The sequence below is a fragment of the Marmota monax genome, unplaced genomic scaffold (genome assembly GCF_021218885.2).
Source record: "Marmota monax isolate L192 unplaced genomic scaffold, Marmota_monax_Labrador192_F-V1.1 WCK01_AAM20220418_F8-fsc00075, whole genome shotgun sequence".
In the NCBI taxonomy this organism is placed as follows: Eukaryota; Metazoa; Chordata; class Mammalia; order Rodentia; family Sciuridae; genus Marmota; species Marmota monax.
In genome coordinates, this window is record NW_026694772.1 from 8,957,332 (window position 1) to 8,980,953 (window position 23,622).

The window sequence follows — 23,622 nt, forward strand, 5'->3', positions numbered from 1 at the left end:
GTCTGATGGGAGCTATGGCCTTCACTAGAGGAAAATGGCTGCCATCCATCCAAGCCTGGAATGGAGCAACCTGGAGGAACAAATACCCTGACCTCCTCACTCTATTCCTGTCTCTAATTTCCTGTTGATCTCCCTCATTAGCCAGAATCAACAGGAAGTAACCACTTTCCAGACTGGATATGGAGGGACAAATGGGAAATATCCAGCTCAAGGTCTCAAGCTATTTTCATTTGGGCATTGAAGGCATCTGGAGAGCTTGAAGGCATCCGGTTACACATGTAGCCACTAGAGCCTTTGTCTGTGGTTTCACCTCTCTCCAGCACCTCAGTCCTCCTTTTTCTGGTAACAGAAGCTGCTTTATCATGTGAAACTATCTTTCTCCAGCTTTGTGTGTTCTCTATCCCCCCTGATGACCAGGGTGAAATGACATCAAGGCCTGGCCAATGATAACACCCTCTGTTCCCAACACTTGGGGAGATGATACTTAGTATGAGAAACAAGTGGGGTTTTTGTTCCTGGAACTTTTATCTCTTCTGTCCTTGCTTGTTTCCTTTCTATTATCTGTCCATCCATCCATCTATGGAGAAGAGAGAAACTGTCTTTTCTCCAGAGTCAACTAAGCTGAGATGACATGAAATTTGACCTCTTCCCCCACTCATGGAAGAATATCTAGGAGATTAAAAGACCAACACACAGGGCTGGGGTTACAGTTCAGTTGGTAGAGTGCCTTGCATGCTCAAGGCTCTAGGTTCAATCCCCAGCACTACAAAAAAAAAAAAAAAAAAAAAAATGACCAACACACACAGAGAAACAGAGCTGTGAAAAGAGAGAGAGGCAGAGAGCCCTTATGATATCATTTGACATCTTAAAGTCCATGAAATAAGTTCTATCTCTGGATTCACCAGTTTTCTGAACCAATAAATCCCTTTTTCCTTGAGCTACCTTGAATTGTATTTCTATTACTTGTGCTAGCAAATGGTGCAGCATGAAAACCCTGGATAACAGAAACACATTCAGACAAACACTGACCTAAACCACCCTCTCCACTGCAGTCACCCCCACTCTCTTCCTGTCTCCACTCTTACAAACGGCATTCAAAGAAATCTGTAATTTCATCCACTCCCACAGAAATACTAAATCACTGTGTTATTTTAATATAGTATGAGAGAAGGCAACTTTGTGTTTTAAAAATGAATTTAGATGAGTATATTATTAAAGATTGTATTATAATTTTCACTTTAATATATTCTTTAATAATATTCATAATATATCAGGACAAAGTTTGACTTTCCCAAATTTAACAAGTGATGCATGCTGCTTAATTTATTTCAAATTAAGTATGCAAGAAAGAGCATGGTTTATCTACAAATTCAAAATGACATTTTAATATTGTGTTTGGGGACCAAATGTGTATTAATATGTAGATTGAAATTTAACTATGTGTTGAAACCCTCCAAACTGCTTCCATGACCTGATATTTGGAATTCTTGAATTTTGCACTTTAAAAAAATCAATTACTTTATTATTATAATTTTCATGTTTTGTTTCTAAATGAGGAGACATGAGTACTTTCTGGCTGCTATTTGCAAGTACTCTCCAGAAATAACACACTGTGGGGTTGGATAATTTTATTTCCAATAAAGGAAAAGCCAAATTGGATAAGAAAATCTCCTTTTAACATTTGTTTTGAAGAACCAGAGATATCTTGATATACTAAGAAATGATCATATGAATCTACCTTATTGATATGAGGTCAAAATTCATAATTATTATTTTATGTCCCTCATCAGATCATTCTAATATTTTAACCCTCTTAACCACTTTAAGGGAATAATATAGTTGATAGTTATATTTTTAAATCAATGTTCTTCATTGTTGTTATTGTTGTGTTGTTATAGAGGGACATAATACCTTTATTTTATTTATTTCTTTTTATGTGGTGCTGAGGATTGAACCCAGTGCCTCACACGTGCTAGGCAAGTGCTCTACCACTGAGCTATCTACCAGCTCTAAATTCAATGTTCTTGATGCCACCTCACTTTACTCAATAATCCATTCAAGAATAAGACAATTGAATAAAAATAATTGAAAGCTGTGAAATGGTCCCAACCACTGCAGAGCCAGGTACCTATATAGTTCCAGCCACTCAGGAGAATAACAAGGAAGCATCACTTGAGCCAAGGAGTTCAGGACTGGTTTTGGCAACATATCATGACCCTGTCTCAAAAATCAAAAACAAAAACAAAATACCATAGCAGATGAAGTGATTAGCTGACCAAACCAAGCAGATCATGCAGGATCTTCATGAACTGCCCCAAACATCTAGTCAATACTTGGAGACTTTCATAGTTAAAATTTTTAAAACTATTATATTTCTAAAATCATGAATCTGGGAATACTTCCATAAACCCCTGAATATTCTTAGTACCCAAACTGAAGTTGGATATCTTCTATCCATATCCTACTTTGACCTCTCACAAGTTATTTCCTTTTTTCTGATGCTCGATGTGTGTGTGTGTGTGTGTGTGTGTGTGCGTGTGTAGCCAGTGAGGTTGTCCAGCCCACAATCTGGGTATACCACCATCAGTTGCAAAGACAGGGAGAATGTCACCAAATGAGCGAGCAGATGCAGCTTGTCAAAGAAGAACTAACAGAATGAGGAGTCCAACACATCAAAGAAATAAAAAGCCCAAACTCATTTATTGTTGGGCTGGGACTGGGTTATGTTACAATAGCACTAATTTTGAAAGTGTGGTCCACACACAGGCATTTTTTGCCCTGGGTATTTATGGAAAATACAAATTCTTGAGCCCCAGCCAATCCAGGCAACTTTGGGGACTTTGGGGCTGGGGCCCAGCAATATGTGTTTTAATGAGGTAAAAAGCCATGGCATTTGCAAAGTATCCAAAAATCAGATTGATTCAGATTTCTCATCACTCAGTGCTGGAAGACACAGGGGCAATGTCTTCAAAGATGGAGGAGAGAAGTGTTAGAACCTAAAATTCTTTCCTTAACTGAGGCATTGATCAAGTGTAAAGGCAAAATAAAAAATATTTTCAGACAGAGATATTAATTTTAAAAACCACAAGCCCTCCAGGGAATACTGACACACATTCAAGTGCAGACACCTGCACCATACCATGAAGCAATTCTTTTTAGAATCAGTTTCAGATTCTTGTTCTCCTTTTATTCATGGGCCTTCTCTCCACCCAGAGTTATTGAGAGGATAAAATTCTATGTGCACTTGGAAATGCTCTCTTATCTGCAAATCCATATGCAAACATAAAGGATTTGTTTCTCTCAGAAGAAAATGTTAGCAAACTTAACAACTAGTTCTGCACAATACTGGTCAACCAGACCTGATAATAGGTATGGGGTTTGGACTGTCCCAAAAGACAATGACTCAGAAATCTTTCCCTGTGATCTTTGGGGATCATGTGCATTTTTATATGTGAAGAAGGAATTCTAGGCTTGGAGCATGGTCCTAGGCACTAGGGAGGAACAAGGAGAAATGGTATATGTGGGGACATGCTACTGATTATAAGGAAAACCTTCCTTCCTTAATTGCTTAATCCCTTAATCACCTTGATGGCTGATTACCATATTAAAGTTATCATGGGAATTTAAAAAAAAAAGACCCAGATTCTTTTGACTATACTTATGCTTTTGCTTTATTTAAAAAACAAAACTAGAAAAAGTATGGCAACTAAAATATTGCTAGTTCTCCAGGAGACTTAATAATAGTTTTCCAACAACCCTATAATTTCAAGATGTGATCAAATAGAGGTGCCTTTATCCCTCCATTCCTTATCATCCTCTCTCTTGGCCATATCTCTCCCTCTCTCTTTTTTTTTTTTTTGCTATCAACAAGAAACCAGTTCTTGAGGCCTCCAAACTCATTCTTGATACATAAAGAAGGTATTATTTCACAGTTGCATATTAAGAAGATATCTGATAACATTTTTAACTAGAGGAAGGGATTTTGAAATTGGCACTCCTTCCCCAGGAATAGCAAAGAAATTCAACCATGGTATTTTTATGAAGTAAATAATGTTCCAGGAAGCAGGTTGGTCCTATAAAACCCAGACCCTCAGGCTGGGGATATACCTCAGTTGGTACAGTGCTTGCCTCGCATGCACAAGGCCCTGGGTTCAATCCCAAGCACCACATACGCACATACAAAATTGGCAAATCTTTCTGTATGTTAATTGTACCTCAATTAAAAAAAAAAACAAACCTCAGACCCTCCTGTTTTCCAGAATTTTCAGATGAGAGTAATGGCTTGAGTATTTCTCTTTCAAAGGAAGGTTTCAACAAACAGCTGGCAGGTTTAAAAGCGAATCTTAATAACACTGTGTCTAGACCATCACCTTTGATATTTTCCTATTTTCTCTGCTGCCTAAAATACTCACATGGATATATATTTAGCTTTGGAGATCTGGTGACTTAGGAACCAATAGGTCTCCAGCAAGAGATTATTAACTCTCCTCTCCCTCCCCTTCTATCTCCTCCCCTCCTACAAAGTCCTCTGTTTTTTCTACCACTTTACTAAGAGGTATTGAATCTGGAGACAACTGGCATTCTTCCCAAAGAATCTGAGTATTTGAACTAGCTCCCCTAAGAATAACTTGGGTTTAAGTTTGGAAATACAACACTCACCTTGGAGGACTGCCATGTGATTAGGTATGGGGTTTGGACTGTCCCAAAAGTGTGGGTGGCTCTCAAAGTGTGGGTGGTCCCTGATTCAGCAGCAACATCTGGGAACTAGTTAGAGATGCTAATTGTCAGACCTACCTAGAGGACTTCAGATACCTGAGTATTCTGTCCTTTTTTTTTTTTTTTAATCTTTTCAGTACTGAGGTTGGAACCCCAGGTCCTTGCATATCCTAGGCAATTGCTCTGCCTCTGAGCTACATAACTCTATCCCCAGTTTTTTGTTTCTTTTGGGTACCAGAAATTTAACCCAAGAGTGCTTGCCCACTGAGCCACATCCTTAGCCCTTATTTTTTTTTTTTTTTTTGTTTTGAGTCAGGGTCTCACTAAGTTGCTTAGGGCTTTGCTAAATTGCTGAGACTGACCTCAAATCTGTGATCTTCCTGCCTCAGCCTCTCACACAACTGAGATTACAGGAATGTGCCACCACACCTGGTCCCCCTCAAAATAAAATTTTAAAATTTTTATTTTGAGACAGGGTCTCACTAAGTTGCTGAGGGTGGCCTCCAACCTTTAATCTTCGTGCCTCAATCTCCTGAGAGGCTGGGACGACAGGTGTGTACCACTTCCATGCTTTTCTTTCTTTCTTCAGAAGCAGAAAACCGTTTTCGCTGGCATATTAAGTCTTTTTTTCCTCACAGAATAAAGCTATGGTTCTCAAAATTCAGCAGCAACATCTGTCCTCAGAGTAGCAGCAGCATTTCCTGGGAACTCATTAGAAATGCATATTCTCAGCTCCACCTCAGACCTAATGTATGAGAAACTCAGAAAGTGGGACTCAGCAATCTGTGTTTCAGTAAGTCCCCCAGTGATTCTCATGTACTCTCAAGTTTCAGAAACAATGAGATGAGAGCATTCTCTGTTATTTGGCCTATCCTGAGATTCGGATTTGTTCTGAGATGCCAAACAGATATCATAGCCCTTGTCTTCAAAAATGTATTAAAAAACAGTAAAGGACACTCAGTATTATTCTTAAACACAAGTCTGCATTTTCCCATAGGATTTAGGGGAGATCCATGGATTTTAAAATGTAAGGGTGTGTGGGGGTGTGTGTGTGTGTGTGTGTGTGTGTTTAAAAATTAGGTTGGTAAAACATTCTGCCAAAATATGGATCTACTGGGGCATAAAAACTCATTTGTACAGTTCACCCATCATGGCTTATCATTCAGGAGAGATTTAAACTCCACTTTAACTTCAAAGGTTAATGCTAATTCAATTCTCTATGGATTTATATTATGTACAGGTCTAGTGGTATTACTTCAAGTATAAGTATGGTTTGATCCACAAGCTCTTCTTCTCCAATGCCTCCTGCACATTCCTGCCAGACAAATTGCCAGCTGCAATTTATAGCCTTCCCCAATTCCAGTGATGCCTCCCCAATACTTAACCAAATTAATTTTATATTTCTCATCTGGCTTTCAAGACTGAAACTGTAGATATTAGGTTGAATCATATGAAATTGTCTCTTTAATGGGGCAAAAATGGTCAAATGTCAGCAATTTTATATGGCTCAACCTAATATTATCTACCTATTTAATTCGTTAAACACCTCTAATAATATGGAAAAACTTTTTTCCACATTATAATATTTAAGCTTCTTGGAATTCTAATTCTTAACCCTGAACCTACCACCCCTACTTCTAGTTTAAAAAAATGTCAGAAAGATAAAAAGAAAATGTCCCCCTCTCCTCCTGCAGCTGCAGAGAAACAAACACTGTTGCGTGGCACAGAGACACTTCCACGTCACAAAATTAGAATTGGACACATTCACTTAAGTATCTATCCCACTCTCCTGGCCAGGGTGGAGGCTTGAGTGAAAGACTATGATCCTGTTCTGTTTGCTATTGCTTTAAATTTGTCTTTGGAAGTGTTATTTGTAAAGAATGTATTTCTTAAGACACCTGGATATTGGAGTCTGTTGCTATGCTCTGCAAAATGGAACCTATAACCCCTGAAGGTCTGAATATCTGATTGGTCATGTTGTTTAATAAAGTGTTGCTCTGGTAATAAATAATAATACTTACTTACATTGTCAATTCTGTTTTCTGTAAGGTAACAAATATTTCTGCTAGAGTTCTTTATTAAGTGAAAGAAGAGCTTTAGAATTTCTTTCCTTCTAGGCATGAAGGTGTTATAAATCCTGTGACAACTGTATTCCTTATTCAAACAGCAGTTTGTCCCACTTAAATTACCAAGAAGATCCATGCTTTGGAGCCAGCATGTCGTTTCTGCCTTCTTCACTTCCCCTTTGCACATACACCATGCTATAAATAGCTCCTCTTCTGCACTTATCATCCTCCTCTGTTCTTTCTTGTGTTGTTGCTCTACTTAGAACACTCTTTCCATGCCCTTCTCAGCCTACTGAAATCCAAGCCAAGATTTGCCTTTGTGAGGCCTTCCCCATTTCCATCTAGTAAAATTTATCTTTAACAGTATTTGCCAGAATCTCCTTGATTTATAGTTATTTGTATATTTCCCTTCTCTGTGAGTAGACTTTAATGCCACTGACAGAGAATGTGACTTACTCTTTCCCCAAGGCCTTGCATGTAAACAGGCTCCCTTTTTTGGTAGTGCCAGGCCTTGCACATGCTAGGCAAGTGTTCTACCATTGAGCTATAGTCCTAGCCCCTGTAAGAATACTCTAATAATTCAAAAAGTGACATCAAAGACATTTCTTACAGCCAATATTAAGGGTTATCTTGCTCTAAATGACCTCCCAAGCAAACCTCTCTTCTCCTGCATTGTGGGATGTCAATTCCCTACTTTACCTTGAAGATTCATTGTCACTCTAACACTAGGCAGGTAAGAATTATTTCCACGAATGGGCATTCCAATAGCCTGGGCCCTCAGGCCCTCACTTCCTTGACCTCCCCTTCTCCACATTTACCACATTGACTCTGGACCTTGTCATTTCCAATAACCACAAAGACCTCCATAGTCTCAACTTCAAACACCCCACTCTCCAAATACTGCCAAACAATAATTTCAAAATAAGTCTGGTTTCTTGGAGAATATGAAGAAGATGCATAGCTCCAAATAACACTTATTAAAACTACCCCCTTCCCTCCCTTCCTCTTACTTCCAGTGAAAGCTCCAACATTTCTACACAGGAGCCAGGTACAGCCCCAGAGCAATCCTACTTGGGACAGGGCAGGTCATTAGGAGATTTGATTTAAAGCTCTATTTACATAACCCTTTCCACATCTCCGAAAGAACATCACTTTTCTAATAGTTCCCCATAACGATTAGGGAGTGGAAGGCTAAAGCTTCCCCAGATGCCTCCCACCCTCCACTCTGACAGACTCAAGTCTTACTTACAATAAACTCTTAAGAGTTCATTAGATTCACCCCAAACAGACCTTTGAAAAACTATCCCACTAGCCTCTGGCCTCATCTCTTTTCCTTCCGGCCTTTCCCATTGGAATACAGGAGGGCAAAGCCATAGGCAAGGATGGGAGAAGACCAGGAGGCAGAGTGTGTGTGTGTGTGTGTGTGTGTGTGTGTGTATGTGTATGTGTGTTGTCTATGAATGTACATTCCTGTACACAATAGGACTTTTCCTGTTGTCCCAGAGTTGCTAAAACTGGAAACAAAAAGGCTGAAACCATCCAACAGACACATCCTCTCAGAGACTAAGAGATAACAGGACCTGCCCTGTTAAGACTCTGACCTTTCTCTTCAACCACCAACTACTACCTTTTTCCAGTCTCTGTTAATAGGAGATTACTGGGGAGGGAGAGGAATAGTGTTCCCAGTGAGAGGTTGCTTTCTTCTGGGACAGTGTGGCAAGGGGAGAGGAGAGGAGTGTGGGGCCCCCCCTGTTTACCAAGCCAGGAGCTGTGAGAAGGATAGCAGTAAGGGAGTCACTCCAGGAGAGAGGGAGTTCTGCACAAAGGGAAAGTTAGTGCCCAGTTTCCTTCTTGGACTTTTGTTGGGCTGCAGAGATCCACAGGCCCACCCTGGACCCTTGGAGATTATCAGTGAGAGAATTCTTGGGCAAGTTTGACAAATATTCTCTAAGTATGTGTTGTGTGTGAACCTGGAGTCTGGTGCCCCCTCGTGGTCTAGAAATATGCAAATATGAGAGATTCAAAAAAGTACTACTGAGGGAAAAGCATGGCTGAGAAGAAAATAGGAACATCATTCCCACCTTGATTCACTGACACCCACTGCCTTCAAAATGTGGAAAAGGGCCTCAGCCACCACTAAGATTCCATGTGGAGGAGCACAGGGCTGCTCTGCAGAAGGCCCCAGAGGAGAAAACCCAGATGAAGCTGACCGCTGTCACCTCAGAAAAACTGAACAGCTCCCTGCAGGAAGACCCCCATTCAGCAGATCACAGCATCAGACATGTAAAGAAACCATTTCCACAGGAAGACCTTTGTCTGTCTTCTCCCCTGCCTGCCTACCCCCACCCCCAGAACACAGGATATGATATTCAAATTATAATCAAATGATAATGAAATTATAACTGATATTGACATTGTAACTGTAATCAACTTTCACCAACCAAGAGAGCCCAAAGTTATGAGATCTGGCCAAAGAGTCATTAAAGGGCAGGTAAAGGACTTGGTGGTGTATATTCAAAAGCAGTGACTAGAAAGTATAAAATGGTTTCACATATACAGTCTCCCACTGGGTTGAGGTCCATTAACACATCAGTTACATGTACCGAGACACAAGGCATGCACTTCAGAAGTGGACAGAAAGGGAGCTAAAATATCATTGTGTCACTCAATGGCTTTATTGTCCTAAGAAGTCCTATTTGGACCTCAGTTTCTTCTTTGCAAATAAGAATAATACCTAATGGATATTACTAACAAGTTAAGTAAAAGGATTAGAGACAGTGCTTGTAAATGAATAGAAGCTACTATTTACTTAGGTATGTGTTGGTGTTACAGGGCTGGGGCCTTCTGCGAAACTGAGGCAGCATGAAGGTTCCCCTTCAAACCCTGATTCTTGCAATCAAGTCAGAGAGATTTCAGACATTTCACTCAGGCATGAGTGTATTTAAGGAGATAGGAAAGGGGAAATGGGACACTCTCAAGGGAGACAGTGGATTCTCTCAAAGAGGAGAGGGAGAATGTGCCATTTTATTAAGCGTCTTAGAGAAGTTCCCACAGAATTCCACCCAGGTCTGCTTCTGGACTTTTTACTGACAGCAGGATGACTACCATGACAACTCTAGGTCACTTTGTCCCATGGGAACCAGTTTTAATTGGTTAGGGGGAATTATCCTTATCTCCCTGAGTTCCAGTACCTGGTCTATGAAAGGGTTGCAAAAATCCCCCTTTAGGGTAATTTGTATTCTTTTGACTGGCATTATTTTGGGCCTGCATTTCTCTTGCAGATAACAGGTAGTTTGCTGAGGAATGTAACATATCCTGACAATTAAGCTAGGGAGGGCTGCAAGTAAATTGCTTTTTAAAAGTGAAAGCTATGACGGTCAGCACAATAGGCCCATTTTATAGATTTATTCCCTAACCTTCATGTTCCCACCACTCATGTCTGTCTGTCCACTATCATTGACACTTGCAGAGAGAGGTATTTGTTCTCATTTTCCCTTGACAAAAGATTTGTAGTCTATGACAATAGAATTAATAAAACTGAAATTAAAAATATGGAGTAAAGAATGCTAAAGTGCTAACCACGAATGTAAATTAGCTGATTTGAGTTTCAAAATTTGGTTTTGAGTTTTCTGGCAGTTGAGGTACAAAGGGAAACCTGAGAACTTGTTCAACTCCAGTTATCAGAAAGGAAGAAGGACACTTCATCAGGGGAGACAAAGCTTTTCCTGGCTCCAAATTTCAAAAGCAACCCCTCAGGGCCTGGGGGTAGCTCAGTGGCAGAGCACTTGCCTGGTATGCACAAGGCCCTAAGTTCCAACCCCAGCACCTCACAGGGGGAACATTGGCTTATAAATTAAATGAAACTTTGACTATTCTTTGTCATGGGATTCCAACAGCTTTATAACTAATGATGTAGTAACTGGGGCAAATTCTGCAGCAATTACTGTTCATAATTTTTCAAATTCTTTCAGATGAGTTTCCCTAATATATTCATTGCGACATCACCCAAAGGACATTTAGACTCACCACTTCCACCTCCAAGGAAATATTTCTGTCACCCTTCAGACTGTGGAGAGATTAAAGCAAAATTATAGGTGTATTTTTAGATGAAGTGGTTTGATTCAATATGCTGTTTTCTTTCGCAGGTCCAATTCTGGCCTATGAAGCCAATACTGCTCTCTCATCAAAGGCCAAAGTTACCTTTCAGGAGGATTAGCACATAAAGTAAACAGCCTTTCACAAAACAGTGCTACAGGTGAGCTTTCCCAATCGCAGAGGCACCTCAACTAATCTGCATATGCTAACACAGGTTTCCGGGGAAGATGCCAAAATAAGCTCCTGTCCTCCCTCACCTTTACTTTAATCCCCACATAGGTTTTGCTTTTACCATATGGTAATTATTTCCAAATCACAAGTGCAAACACTCACTCTGATTGGAAAATTAGCAGATTTCAAACTCAGGTAATTTGTCCCTAATGAGGAACTTGTTGAACTGAATTTAACAATTAACTCACACACCCTTTGCTGCCTGCAGTTATAGCAGAAAAGCAGGAAGAAGCAAGGGCAAGTCCAAGGCTGGGGTCTGGCAGGACTTCAGGTACAAGATGAATGCTGAGATGGAGAAAGGTGTGTTAATGAGCTGTGAACAACATCAGGAACTCAGCTGTTCAAAGGGATGGAGATATATATATATATATATATATATATATATATATATATATATATATATGTGTGTGTGTGTGTGTGTAAATATAGCCAATTTCAATTATATGCAAAATAGAGATGATAATATAATGAGCCTCCACTTACCCATCACCCTGTTCCCAAAATTAACTCATGGCTGATCTGGTTTAACATGTACAGGGGGAACTAGTGACCCAACCTGAAAGATGGGCAGGGAGAAGGAGTGAAAGGAAGAATAAAGGAGAAGGTAGTGCCTATTCTCTTTCCCATTCCCTCAGGATCCAAGCTGCTTGGGATGGAGGGGAGATAAATTTTAGTTGACTGCTGGGTGGTTAGGGTCCTCTTCAAATGCATTTGGCATGTGAGTGTGCAAAGCCTGGCGCAGGGCTCACCCCTGTCTACCAGTCTTTACCAACTTCTTCTCCATGGCAGGGGCCCCTACATTTCTACCTGAAGATCCCAGCCCAAGCAACTCCAGGGTATGAGGATTTCTGGAAGCTCACTCGAGCCCTTGGAATCGGCATCATCGCTCTCACTCTAACAGTATGCTCTGATGCCCAGCTCCTGGATCTCAAGAACTAGTACCCATTTCATGCCTGAGACTGTCTTAGTTATCTGCTTTTCTCCTCCCTCTCTCAGAAGGTTGTTGTCCAAAACAACATCCACTAGCTGTGCGTGGCTATTGAGCACTTGAAATGTGGCTAGTGAGGCTAAGGATCTCATTTTTTAAATATTACTTTTTTCTTTTAAAAATATTACTTTTAATCCCCCCTCTTTTTTTGGTACCAGGAATTGAACCTAGGGGTGCTTAACCATGGAGCAACTTCCTCAGCCTTTTTTATTTTGTATTTTGAGTCAGGGTCTCACTAGGTTGCTTATAGCCTCACTAAGTTGCAGAGGCTCGCTTTGAACCTGTAATCCTCCTGTCTCAGCCTCCCAAGCCACTGGAATTACAGGTGTGTGCCACCATGCCCAGCTTACTTTTAATCACTTTAAATTTATAAACTGGTACTTGATTCAATTATTGGAAAACTAAGTATGTTTGGACGGTGAATCTACATTTACAAGTGTAAACTTTATAAAAATCTAAATTCAGATTAGGTATTTTTGAAGAAAATTTCACATTCAAATTGAGACAGTGTCTGGAGTTTGAAAATAGTAAAAATAAAAGAAAGAAAATGTCTCATTAAAATTTTTAATATTGATAAAATGAGAATGATAATATTTTGCACTGGTTTAAAAAACTTTTTTATTAAAGTAATTTCTCCTGGATTTTTTTATTGTTTGTTACTTTTTTAAAACATGGCTATGGGGGCTGGGGATGTGGCTCAAGCGGTAGCGTGCTCGCTTGGCATACATGCGGCCCGGGTTCGATCCTCAGCACCACATACAAACAAAGATGTTGTGTCCGCTTAAAACTAAAAAATAAATATTAAAAAATTCTCTCTCTCTTTCTCTCTCTCTTAAAAAAATTAAAAAATGAAACATGGCTATGAGAAAATTTTAAGTTACCTATGGAACTCAAGTTAGATTTCTATTGGACAGCACTCTTCTAGAGCTAAGGTCAACCCTGCATTTGCAAGGATTCTGAAGGAATGAAATAATCTTGTTCCCAAACTCCTGCCCTGTGACAAAGTCCCATGTCCTGTTTTACTCAGCCTGCTGGAATTTTCATGGGTGCTCATCTGTGGGATCACTTTTCTCTGCAACCTATCAGAGAATTCTATCAATATCCTCTGGTAAAGCCCTGAAGATATAGCCTTCAGAAAGCTAATTTTGGACACTGAGTAAGGATTCATCTTGAAAGAGCCCCTAGGTTCTCATGATGCTAAAATAAATGAAAAATTTACTCACAAAATGTAGCCAGCTAATGCCCTCAAAAGGGACACTGTGTCAAAGTACCATCCAGGTGGGGATCATTAGAAGCAAATAAACAAAGACTAGCCAATAGTAACCTGAAACAAAGCTGAATTTATTTACCTGCCTGGAAAGGAAGGACCACATTACTCAAGCACAAAGTCAGCTGGTGTCTCCCTGTAGTTCTTGAAAGTACCAGCTATAGGGCAAAGGAAGGACAACAAATCTGGTGATATTCTGAGGTCAGGTCTCTGATGGGCACCCAAGGCCATGAATAAATTCTTCTTTGCTACTGCTCATTGCACTGGTTCAGTTCTTTAAAGTGCAGGCACCATTCCCAATGATGTCCAGGATGCTCTAACAGGCTCATTGTCACTCAGATGGCAAATTCAACGTATTTGCTTAAAATCAGCCTGTTTCATCACTAATCCCTTTCAGAGTTGCCAGATCAATTTTCCTTTTTAGTTAAAAACAAAAGGCAGATAAACATACATGTGTATTTAAAAAAAGGAAATTTTATATAGGCAGATTGTCCTTCAAAATTATAACAGAACAAAATATAAAAAACACTAAAATAACTTATACACAAATGATGGTAGCAGTGCTTTCCACAAGAGTCAAAAGGTGGAAACAACCCAAAGGTTCAACAAAAGACGAATGGATAAACAGGAGGTGCTATTCACAAACAATGGAATATTATTCAGAAAAAAAAAGAAAGAAGAAAGAAAGGGAAATGAAGGACTTGTAAATGTTAAACATCAATGAACCACAAAGACATTATGCCAGAGCCCAAATACCTCATATTGTATGATTCCATTTATAGGAAATATTGAGATGTTGAACATTTTTTCATATATTTGCTGATCATTTCAATTTGTTCTTCTATGAAGTGCCTATTCAATTCCTTTGGCCATTTGTTGATTGGGAAATACTGAGAAAATTTAAATCAATAGAGAAAGAAAGAAAATTGGTGATTGTTGGGGACTAGGAAGGAAGACAACAGAGAACTTAATGGGTACACAAATTTCTTTTAAGGCACTGAAAATGTTTGAGAAACAGAAGTGGTGCACTTCATTGTGAATATTGTGAATACATGAAATGTTCCCAAACGAACTTGTAAACAGTTAAATGTTTCTGATGTGAATTACACCAAAATTATGTTCTTTTTTTTTTTTTTTTTTTTTTTGGTGCTGGGATTAAACATGATTCCTTGAACATGCTAAGCAGGAGCTCTGTCACTTGTACAACCTCAGGCCCAACACCTCAAATTTTAAAAAAGACAAAAAGACAAAAAGTCAGGAATACTCAAGTCCAACTGAGAAAAGAAAATGGAAAATCACAGATGGAGCAAGGAACACTGAACAATTGATGATGAGCAGATAAAATAAAAAAGAAAAGGAAGGCCAAATTAACCATGTGAGAAAGCTTCAGGCATTTGAAAAGCAAACAAATGAAACAGATTTTCAAATGTTTATTTACCTCTTTGCAAGTAACCTAGTGTTCTAAAAATGTAAATAACCTTATAAAGACAGAGACAACAAGATGTCCCAGAAGTGCCTTTTCAAGACCACTGACAGGGCCTGTAGGAGGGGAGCTGGGCTTTGCAAGGCAGGGGGGCACTGAGTGCAAGGAGAGCCTTTGAAAGGGCTGGGGGCTGTCACACAAGCAAATCTGCCACCAAGACAGTCAATGGCCTGAAGGCCTCTGGTGGACTCAAACTTTGGTTTGTTGTAATTTCTTTTGACTTTATTTCTTCAACCTGGATTTGTAACAATTATATCTCATACATTGTGCAAAACATCTTAAACAAGTACCAACTACAATTTTCTAAAAGAAGTTTCTCCTATGTTACTTCTCTACATATTATGTCCAAGAAAACTCTTTTTTAAAAGCAAAGAGCTTCCTGTCACATGGGACAATATGGATGAAACTAAAGGACATTATAATAGTGAATTAAGCCAGTCTCAAAATGATGAACATGGTATGATGTCTCTTACATGAGGTCCTCTCAGTACTCAAATTCTTAGAGACAGAACCACCTGGGGCTGGGGTGAGGAAATCAAGAGCTGGTGTTAGGTAGTGCAGAGTTTAATTTCTGCAAGATGAGGATCTTCTAGAGTTCTGTGGCACAACCACGTGAAATGTTCTTAATATCACAGTAAAAAGCACACTTAAAAATGTTAAGAGAGTAAGCTGTGTTCTATTTTTTTCACACAAAAAAATGTAAAAACCAGCCATTTTCTAAAATGTTAACTCGAGGTATATTCTGACTGTAACTTTCTCATTCAGAGAGATTATAAGCTTCAAGAGTTTCAACTGCACCTAGTTTGGATTTGGGCACACATTAAAAATAGAATTAAATAATCATAAAAATAGAATAAAAATAATCATGTCAACAACAATTAAAAGAATAACTTAAGACAATCTCCTCTTAAATCCATCCCTGTTTCTATGCAAAAATCAAGGGATTGTGCTTTGCCCTAAAGCTTATACTCTAAAATGCCAAATACTGACACATTAAAAATACCACAGATGAAGTGAAAGCTTGGAATTGATTTGGCTCAATGCTGGTGTGTTTTTAAAAAGAGAAGTAAACCAAGGCAAGACTCAGAACTTTGGGGTGCGACTCTTCATTTTATCTTTTGCCTGACCTGCTGTGTGCCCAAACCCAAGTGGCTGAGCTGTCAGAGTGGGTGCTGTGGGCACAGACATGGGGCACTGCACCAGTCTCAGCTGTAGACATTGTGGCAGTGGCTGGGGCTGGAGCTGCCCTTGAGGGGCAGGGGAGAGCTGGAATCTCTGTGGAGGAAGGCACTGCCTAGGTGTTTGCTGACCAGAGCCAAGCTGACACAACATAGCTGACTGGGGCTGCAGAACACTGTTGCCTTGAGCTAGGTTAGTGACAACAGCTTGTGGGGCCAGCAAGGTCCACTGTTGACCACCTGAATCTGGCACAGAAGCCTGTGGCCCTGCCTGTGGAGGAGGAGCAGTTGTGGGTTGCTGAAGCTGTTGCTGTGGAACCAACTGGTAAAGTTGGGGCTGGGGCAGGGGCTGGGGCAGGGGCTGGGGCTGCTGGGGCTGCTGCTGCTGGGGGTTCAAAATGATGGAACCAGGTGGAAGCTGGAAGACAGTTACAGGACCCGAAGTGTTATTTAAAATCAGTTGCACACCTGCTTGAGCAGGTGACTGTGTTGGACATGGCTGTGCATTGCACAGTTGACCTCTGGGGGGCAGAAGGCCCTTGGGATGCATGCTTATAGGTACATAGGCACTGGTGGAATTGCTCAGCACAGGGTTGGAACCACTCACCAAAACCTGGGCTCCCTGAACTGGGCCCACCACATTGATGACCTTTAGGCCAGTGGAGCCCACTGGGCCCCGGGTGGTCAGGGTTCCTTCTGACAAGCTGGCAGGGGGCCGGGTGGCTGGATAAAGCACTACTCCTCCTCTGCTGACACCTAAAGGAGACTTCTGATAAAGGCCACATCGCTTAGGAGCTGGGGCAAGAGGTGGGAATCTGTGCAAGCTGCTTGCCTGCTGTGCAGGAGGACTGTTACCTGACAATGTCTGTCCTGCGCTGGAGGGAAGAGTCACAGCCAGAGCTCGAGGTTTCGATGCCTTGCCTCGTACTGAGGACTGCACCCATCTGGTGGTAGGCTGCTTTGGCTTTTTCCCTGGAGAGGGTTGCCTGAGAAGGGCTGAGCCACTGGAGCCGTGGGGCATCTTGCCTGCACATTCGACTTTGCTCTGGACTGACTCCTGGCACACATTCACTGGCCCTGCATCAATCTTTGACCCTTCCACGAAGCCATGTGAATGGTCAGCTGGGGAGACCAGGGGGGGATACATCTGGATCTCACATGGGCCCTGTTTAGGTGATGCAGTTTTGCCAGAGAAAAGCGGATCATTGAGTGACTGCATGAAGCTCAGCTTCGTTTCCCACAGCTGATTGCCACTGTCACACTCAAATCCAAAGTCATCTCCTAGCTCAGGATCTGGCCAGACTGTTGCTTGTGGGTCATCAGATCCCAAAGACTCCTTCACTTTAGCATATTTCTCCACATCCACTTGAGGAGGTATGGCCAAGTCAGAGCATCTCTCTTTCCACATGTCCACACAATATCCAACTGGAGGCATCCTTAGGTCTTGCTTCAGATCTGCTTTTCTCTCTTCCTCTTTTTTGCAAGCAGTCAATAGTCTTGCATCAGGGGGAGACTGATGTTGTGACAGCTCTTGCTGCCGATTCAGAGAGGACCATGAATACCTCTTCAGGCACCGTTTCATTGGGTTAGTATTCATCTTCTGCTTGTTATACAGTAGCCTGTTAGCAGTGCAGGTGACAGCCACAGAGGGATCAAGACACAATGGTTCAGCTGTAGCTAAGAGCAGTTCACTCTCAAGGGCAAGTTTGTCTTCCTGAGTCCATTGGAGGTCATCACTCGTCATGGACTCTATATCACATGCTAAAGTCTGCATGGTGGGGCGCAAGAGAATATGCCGGCTTTGGTAAGTGGAAGGTTCCATGTCACTGCACTGTCTGTAGTCACGGATTTCTGCTATGACACACCCACAATGAAAAATGTTCAGCTGCGATTTTTCTAGGACATCCAGCAGAATAGGTGGTAATTCTTCTGCATCCAAGTACTCAAGCAGTTCCCCTTCTCCATAAGGCAGCTGGATGGTCTCTGAAAAGAACTCACTTTTGTCCTCCAGCATCAGAGAATAGCCCTTATTTCCCGGGTACAAGTTGACTACTAAGCATGGCAAGGACTCTCTCCTAACCAGCTTTTCCAGCAAGTTGACATTGCTCCTGAGTTCCTCCGTCCCCTCGGGCTCTTTTTCACATTCTTCTACATAAATGTCATAAAGTTTTTGATGTAGAGATTTCTCCCCACTAGATGAGTATTTTCTCTTAGGGGGTCTCTGTTGGGCACTTTCAATGACATCCTCTGCACGATCCAAAGCTTGTTCTAAAGATCGCTGCATTTTAAAATAAAATAGGAGCCCTAAAAGAGGAAGAAACGTACGTGCATTGGTGGAGGGAGGTGGAAATCGTGTGGGCAGTTATCACTCTGGGTCCTGCAAACTCTACAGTCCACCCTGAAGCCAACAGCCTTCATTCAACAGGTTCACCAAGAAACCCACCCCCCTGGGGGCATTACAGAAAACACCCAGAAATTTCTGAAAAGACCTGTACCTGTTTGTGCCACCGTCTGTGCCGTGTTGGGTGCTCGGTCTGCCGGAAGTGGACCTGAGGGGCCAAGGTCAAGGAGTGGCTGTTAGGCCGCATGCGCACTCCTATGCATACCAGGCCCAGGCCTGCAGGCCGCTGGCCTGCAGACTCAGGCCGCACTTCCTTTCTGCTGTCCACAATTCCGCTAGAGCTGTGCGTGTTGTGGGGCTGGCCACATCTTTTCTTTTCCATTTAGTTTGAAGAGCACACACAGAAGCACCAGCAACCAAGGGAAATAAATATCGGATGCTTTGGGGACACTTTCACTATTCTCCAGAGTTCCCAGGAATGAAATTGCCAGGAAAGTCATGGAAGGTGTAATCTGTTTTGGTGGGAACTTCAAGATTTACTGTGTTTGGAATGTCTTTCCTTCATGTTAGGGCTGCCCCTGGTAGCCATCATCAGTTCAGTACACGTAAATGAGCCTGTGTTTCTAGCTCTTTTGTACATGGAGACTCCGTGCACTTGGTGCAAGCATCAGAATTCTTCATTGCATTCTTCTGCAAGCTCCTGCCTGAGGGTTTTCTTATAAAAATGTTTCTTATCAAGATGTTCTTATACACAACCACTTACCATTGATTTCTCCTTGTGTTAGAGTTGGGAATTTTAGAATTCTTGAAAGGAATATAGTGGGTCACTCTATTGTCTATACAATACAATCAGGATAGTAAAGGGACATTTAACCTTTTTGCCTTGAAAGGTTCCCTTGAATCTGTTGTAGATTGTAGATTTCATCCACATTGTAGATGAAAACAATTATTCCTGTTGGTGGCAGTACAGTAAAGTGTAGGCTAAAGCTGTGGTCCTCATGATGGATTTGGGAGTGGTGTGATTGAAGCTTCCTCAATTTGTGGAATATTGTTTTCCAATAATTTTGTTGCCTTGAAATCTGCCAGTCGTTGGGGGTAGGTGTTTAAAGAATCTCTGAATATTAAATTTGGATAAAGTGATTATCTGATATTCATATCAAAATATTGATAATGGGAAGATCCAGGATAAATTGGGGAAACTCCTTAATCACAGACTACTTTAAAATAAACATGCTTTTTTTGTACTAATAGTAACTGCATTTATTACATGTTACAGTAGATACATTATATCAAGTTGAATTAAAAGCTCCTTGACTAAGGGTGTCTTTAAAACAGCCCTCATTTGGCTAAAGAGGTAGCTTAATGGTGAGTGCTTTCCTAGCACGCCCAAGGCCCTGATTGAGCCCCAGCACCACCAAAGGTGAAGCAAAATGACTCTCATTCAGAATCAGACTAAAATGATTTCCTTTGGAAACACCAATCACCATTGAACAAATAGGCAGTTCTGGACTATCTCAAGGACCTTGAAAACAGTTTCTTTTCAGGTATGCATTCTTCCCTGTCTCTCTCTCTCTTTTTAAGAATTTCCACATGTCTGAATTTAGGCAAAATATAAGAGCAACTTTTGTGGATAAGTTAGTCACAGTTTGCTAACCATTAATTTTGTTTTCTTGGAATCTCCCAGTTTCCTGTGCTTTGCAGTTCCATGGTGTGGTGTAAATGCTGCCCCTTAGCTCACATCTCAGGCTACATCTCCCTTACCAGAGAGGTCTATCTGGCCACCCAGCATGGGGTGGACCAGCTATTCAGTTGTTGCAGGAGGAGTCAGCCACCATTTTAGTCAGTTATTTTGCTACTATGACCAGAAGACCCAACAAGAACAATTGTAGAGGAGGAAAAGTTTATTTGGGGCTCACGGTTCACAGGTCTTAATCCATAGATGGCCAACTCCATTGCTGTGGGTTGGAGGTGAAACAGAACATCCTGACAGAAGGGTGTAGCAGAGGAAAGTGGCTGAGGACATGGCACCAGGAAGCAGAGAGAGAGTTCCACTCACCTAAGGACAAAATATATACCCCAAAGGCACACTCCCAGGGACCTACCTCCTCCAGCCACAATCTACCTGCCTACAGTTACCACCCAGTTAATCCCTATTAGGGGATTAATGCACTGATTAGGTTAACACTCTCATAACCCAATCATTTCACCCCTAAACTCTCTTGCATTGTTTCACACATGAGTTTTGGGGGTATACTTAATATATAAACCCATAATAGCCACTCATTTTTTATGATATAGACAATGTGCTATATAATGTATTTGGACAATTGGAGAAGTGAGATTGTATTGCATTCAAGTGAAGTGGGCAACAACAGAATTTTTTTTCCCAGCTATTAAAGGCAACAGGTCCCAAATGAAGGTTTTGGCCTATTCCTTGTTTCCCAGTAGGCATACCCCATGGCAGTGAGGTCCATGGGTATATTGCAGGAGACTCTGGATGTATGTGTGTGTTCCAGCATGCATTTTTTGGTTTGGCACTGTTTTCATGGCTCACCCATCCCTTTCTCTTGAGCTGCCTAATTACCTGGTTTTTCCACCAAATCAAGTGTTTTAGTTTTTATTTTTAATCACTCTGTGTGCACACCATCCTTTGAAGCTTCCGAATATGAGCACACTGGGTGATTATAAGAATTCTAACTGCAGTCCTCATCTTTAACATCTCAGCAGAGATGTGCATGCTAAGGAGCCCTTTGCATGATTAGGCTAATATTTTCTAGAGGAATAAGAGAATTAATTCATTTAGTGGATGATAATTGACCTGATTTGAAATTAGTAAGCTGCTTTACTCCATACATTAAGGGTCAAGCATAAACATTAAATTTTAAAAGAAATTTTATATGTTCGCTGCATACAACATAGAGATCTATTTTATATCAAGGTGTAAAATATATTGTAAAGACAATATATTGTTTTCTTTAGAAATGCAAGAAGAGGAATTTTGGGGTGTAGCTCAGTGGAAGAGCACTTACCTAGCACATATGAAGCCCTGGGTTCCATTCTCAGCACCACCAAAAATAAATAAATAAAGTTATTTTGTCCATCTACAATCAAAATTTGTTTTAAAAAAAGAAATGCAAGTAGAGTGATTGTGATGTACTCTCACCACAAAATAATAAAAAATTTGAGGTAATAAACTTCTAAAAATTAAGTGTAATATATGTAAAATAAAATTTATCCTTTTGAGTATATAGTACTATAAGTGTTGACAAATTCATTCAGTTGAGCCTACACCACTATAATCTAGTTATAGAACTTGTCCTCCATTCAAAAAATAAATCCACCGTGGATCTCTGATGTTAACTCCTTTTCCTACCCACAATCCCTGTCAATTTTTATCTGTACTGTATGTGTATAGATTTACCTTTTTCAGAAAGGCATATAAATTGAAGTCACATATATGGAATCATAAAGCATGTAGCCTTTGCAACTGGCTTCCTAAATATACCTACATTTGAAATTTATTCATGATGTATGTATTAGCAGTCTCTTCCTTTTCATTGCTGAATAACATTACACTATATGGATGAACCAGAGTTTGTTTACCCCTTTACCAGTTTAAAGACCTATAAATAAAGAAATCTGTTTTAGCATGTTAACTGTAGACATGGTGAGGACAGTGCGCTGGAGTGGGGTGAGACTGGTGATGGGATACAGGTTAGGAAGTGACTGTGATATCCCAGTACCAACTGGTGAGGTCAATGTCAGTAAATATGTTAAGAAAATTCTTGAATCATGTCTCAGATAGATTTAATGGTGCGTGATAATTGATTATAGACATTGAAAACATGAAAAGAGCCGATTTGAAGAAAAGTTGCTGGCTTAAGGGGATCAAATAACTTCTGGTGTTTATATCATGTATAATTCACATTTTTATGGGGATCAGGGGTCAAGATTGTGGGTGGTCAGGGAGTGGTTTCATTCTTCATACCTGCCATGAAAGAAGCAACTGCTATTTTTTCTCACTACTTTTTATCCAGGGAATAACACAATTTTATGTAACTAGAATTCTGTGGTAGACAGAATAATGACCCTCAAAGATGTCCACATCAGAATCTTCATAACCTTTTTTATATGTAACCTTCCAGTACAAAGCAGACTTTTCATGTATGACTAAGTATGGAGCTTGAAATAGAGTTGTTATCCATGATTTTCTGGGAGGGACCAATGTAATTACAGGGGTCCTTACAAGGGAAGGAGGGACACAGGAGAGTCAGAGAGAGTGAGAAAGAAAGCAAGAGACATTTGAAGATGCTATCCTGCTGGCTTTTAAAATGGAGGAAGGAGCAATGAGTTAAAGAATGCACATGGCCTCTAGTAGCTAGAAAATGTAAGGAAACACATTCTCATCCAGAGCCTCCAGAAAAGAAAGCAGCCTTGTCAACGCCTTGTTTTTTTGCCTAATGAGATTCATTTCAGACTTTGACTTCCAGAACTGTAAATAATCTATTTGTTTTGTTTGAAGTCACTACATTTGTGATAATTTGTATAGCAGCACTGGTGTCTTAGTCTGTTCAGACTGCTCTTACAAAGTACCTTAGATTGCATGATTTATTAATAACAGAAATTTGTTTCTTACAGTTTCACAGGCTAGAAAGTCCAAAATTAAGGTGCCAGCAGATTCCATGTCTGGTGAGGGTCCATTCCTCATAGATGGTACCTTCTAGTATGTTCTGAAGTCATAGAATGGACAAAAAAACTCCCTAAGGCCTCTTTTCTGAGGGTACTAATTCATTCATGAGGATAGAGCCCTCATGAGCTAATCACCTCCCAAAATCTCACCTCTTAATACCATTCTTAGGGGCTAGGTTTTAACATGTAAATTTGGGGGCAGGGGTCACAAACACTAAGACTATAGAAATGGAAAAACTAATACATATTTTATGTAATGGATGGTGCTCAGAACTGGAAAAGACCTGTATTCTGCTATCTGCAGTTCACTGAAACTAGGTTTGCACAACTCCATACCTCTTGAACAAAAGAGAGCTGTCTGGTTGTCTAATATAGTTGAAATTGAGGAGAGGGAAAGACAAGCAGCCTTTCCCAAAACATGTAATGTCATACTACTTAATGTGATTTTATAAAATGTTTTCCAATGTCTCAAATTTCAGAAACAAGTCAGTTTGAGGTACAATGTCTTTTGGGATGTAAAACAAACTAGAAAGGAAGATATTGTGGCAGGAACTCTGGCCTGTTTCAT

The 23,622-nt window shown here is 40.6% G+C and overlaps 1 protein-coding gene across 1 annotated transcript in view; it reads right to left on the reverse strand.

The window, feature by feature from the left end:
* The window catches only part of LOC124079639 (transcription factor SPT20 homolog), a 49,912-nt gene extending 31,604 nt beyond the window's left edge, over positions 1 to 18,308 (reverse strand). The window contains exon 1 of the mRNA XM_046425322.1: positions 16,880 to 18,308. Coding sequence (XP_046281278.1) covers positions 16,880 to 18,308 — 1,429 coding nt within the window. The remainder of the gene's footprint in view (positions 1 to 16,879) is intronic.
* Between the last annotated feature and the right edge of the window lie 5,314 nt (positions 18,309 to 23,622).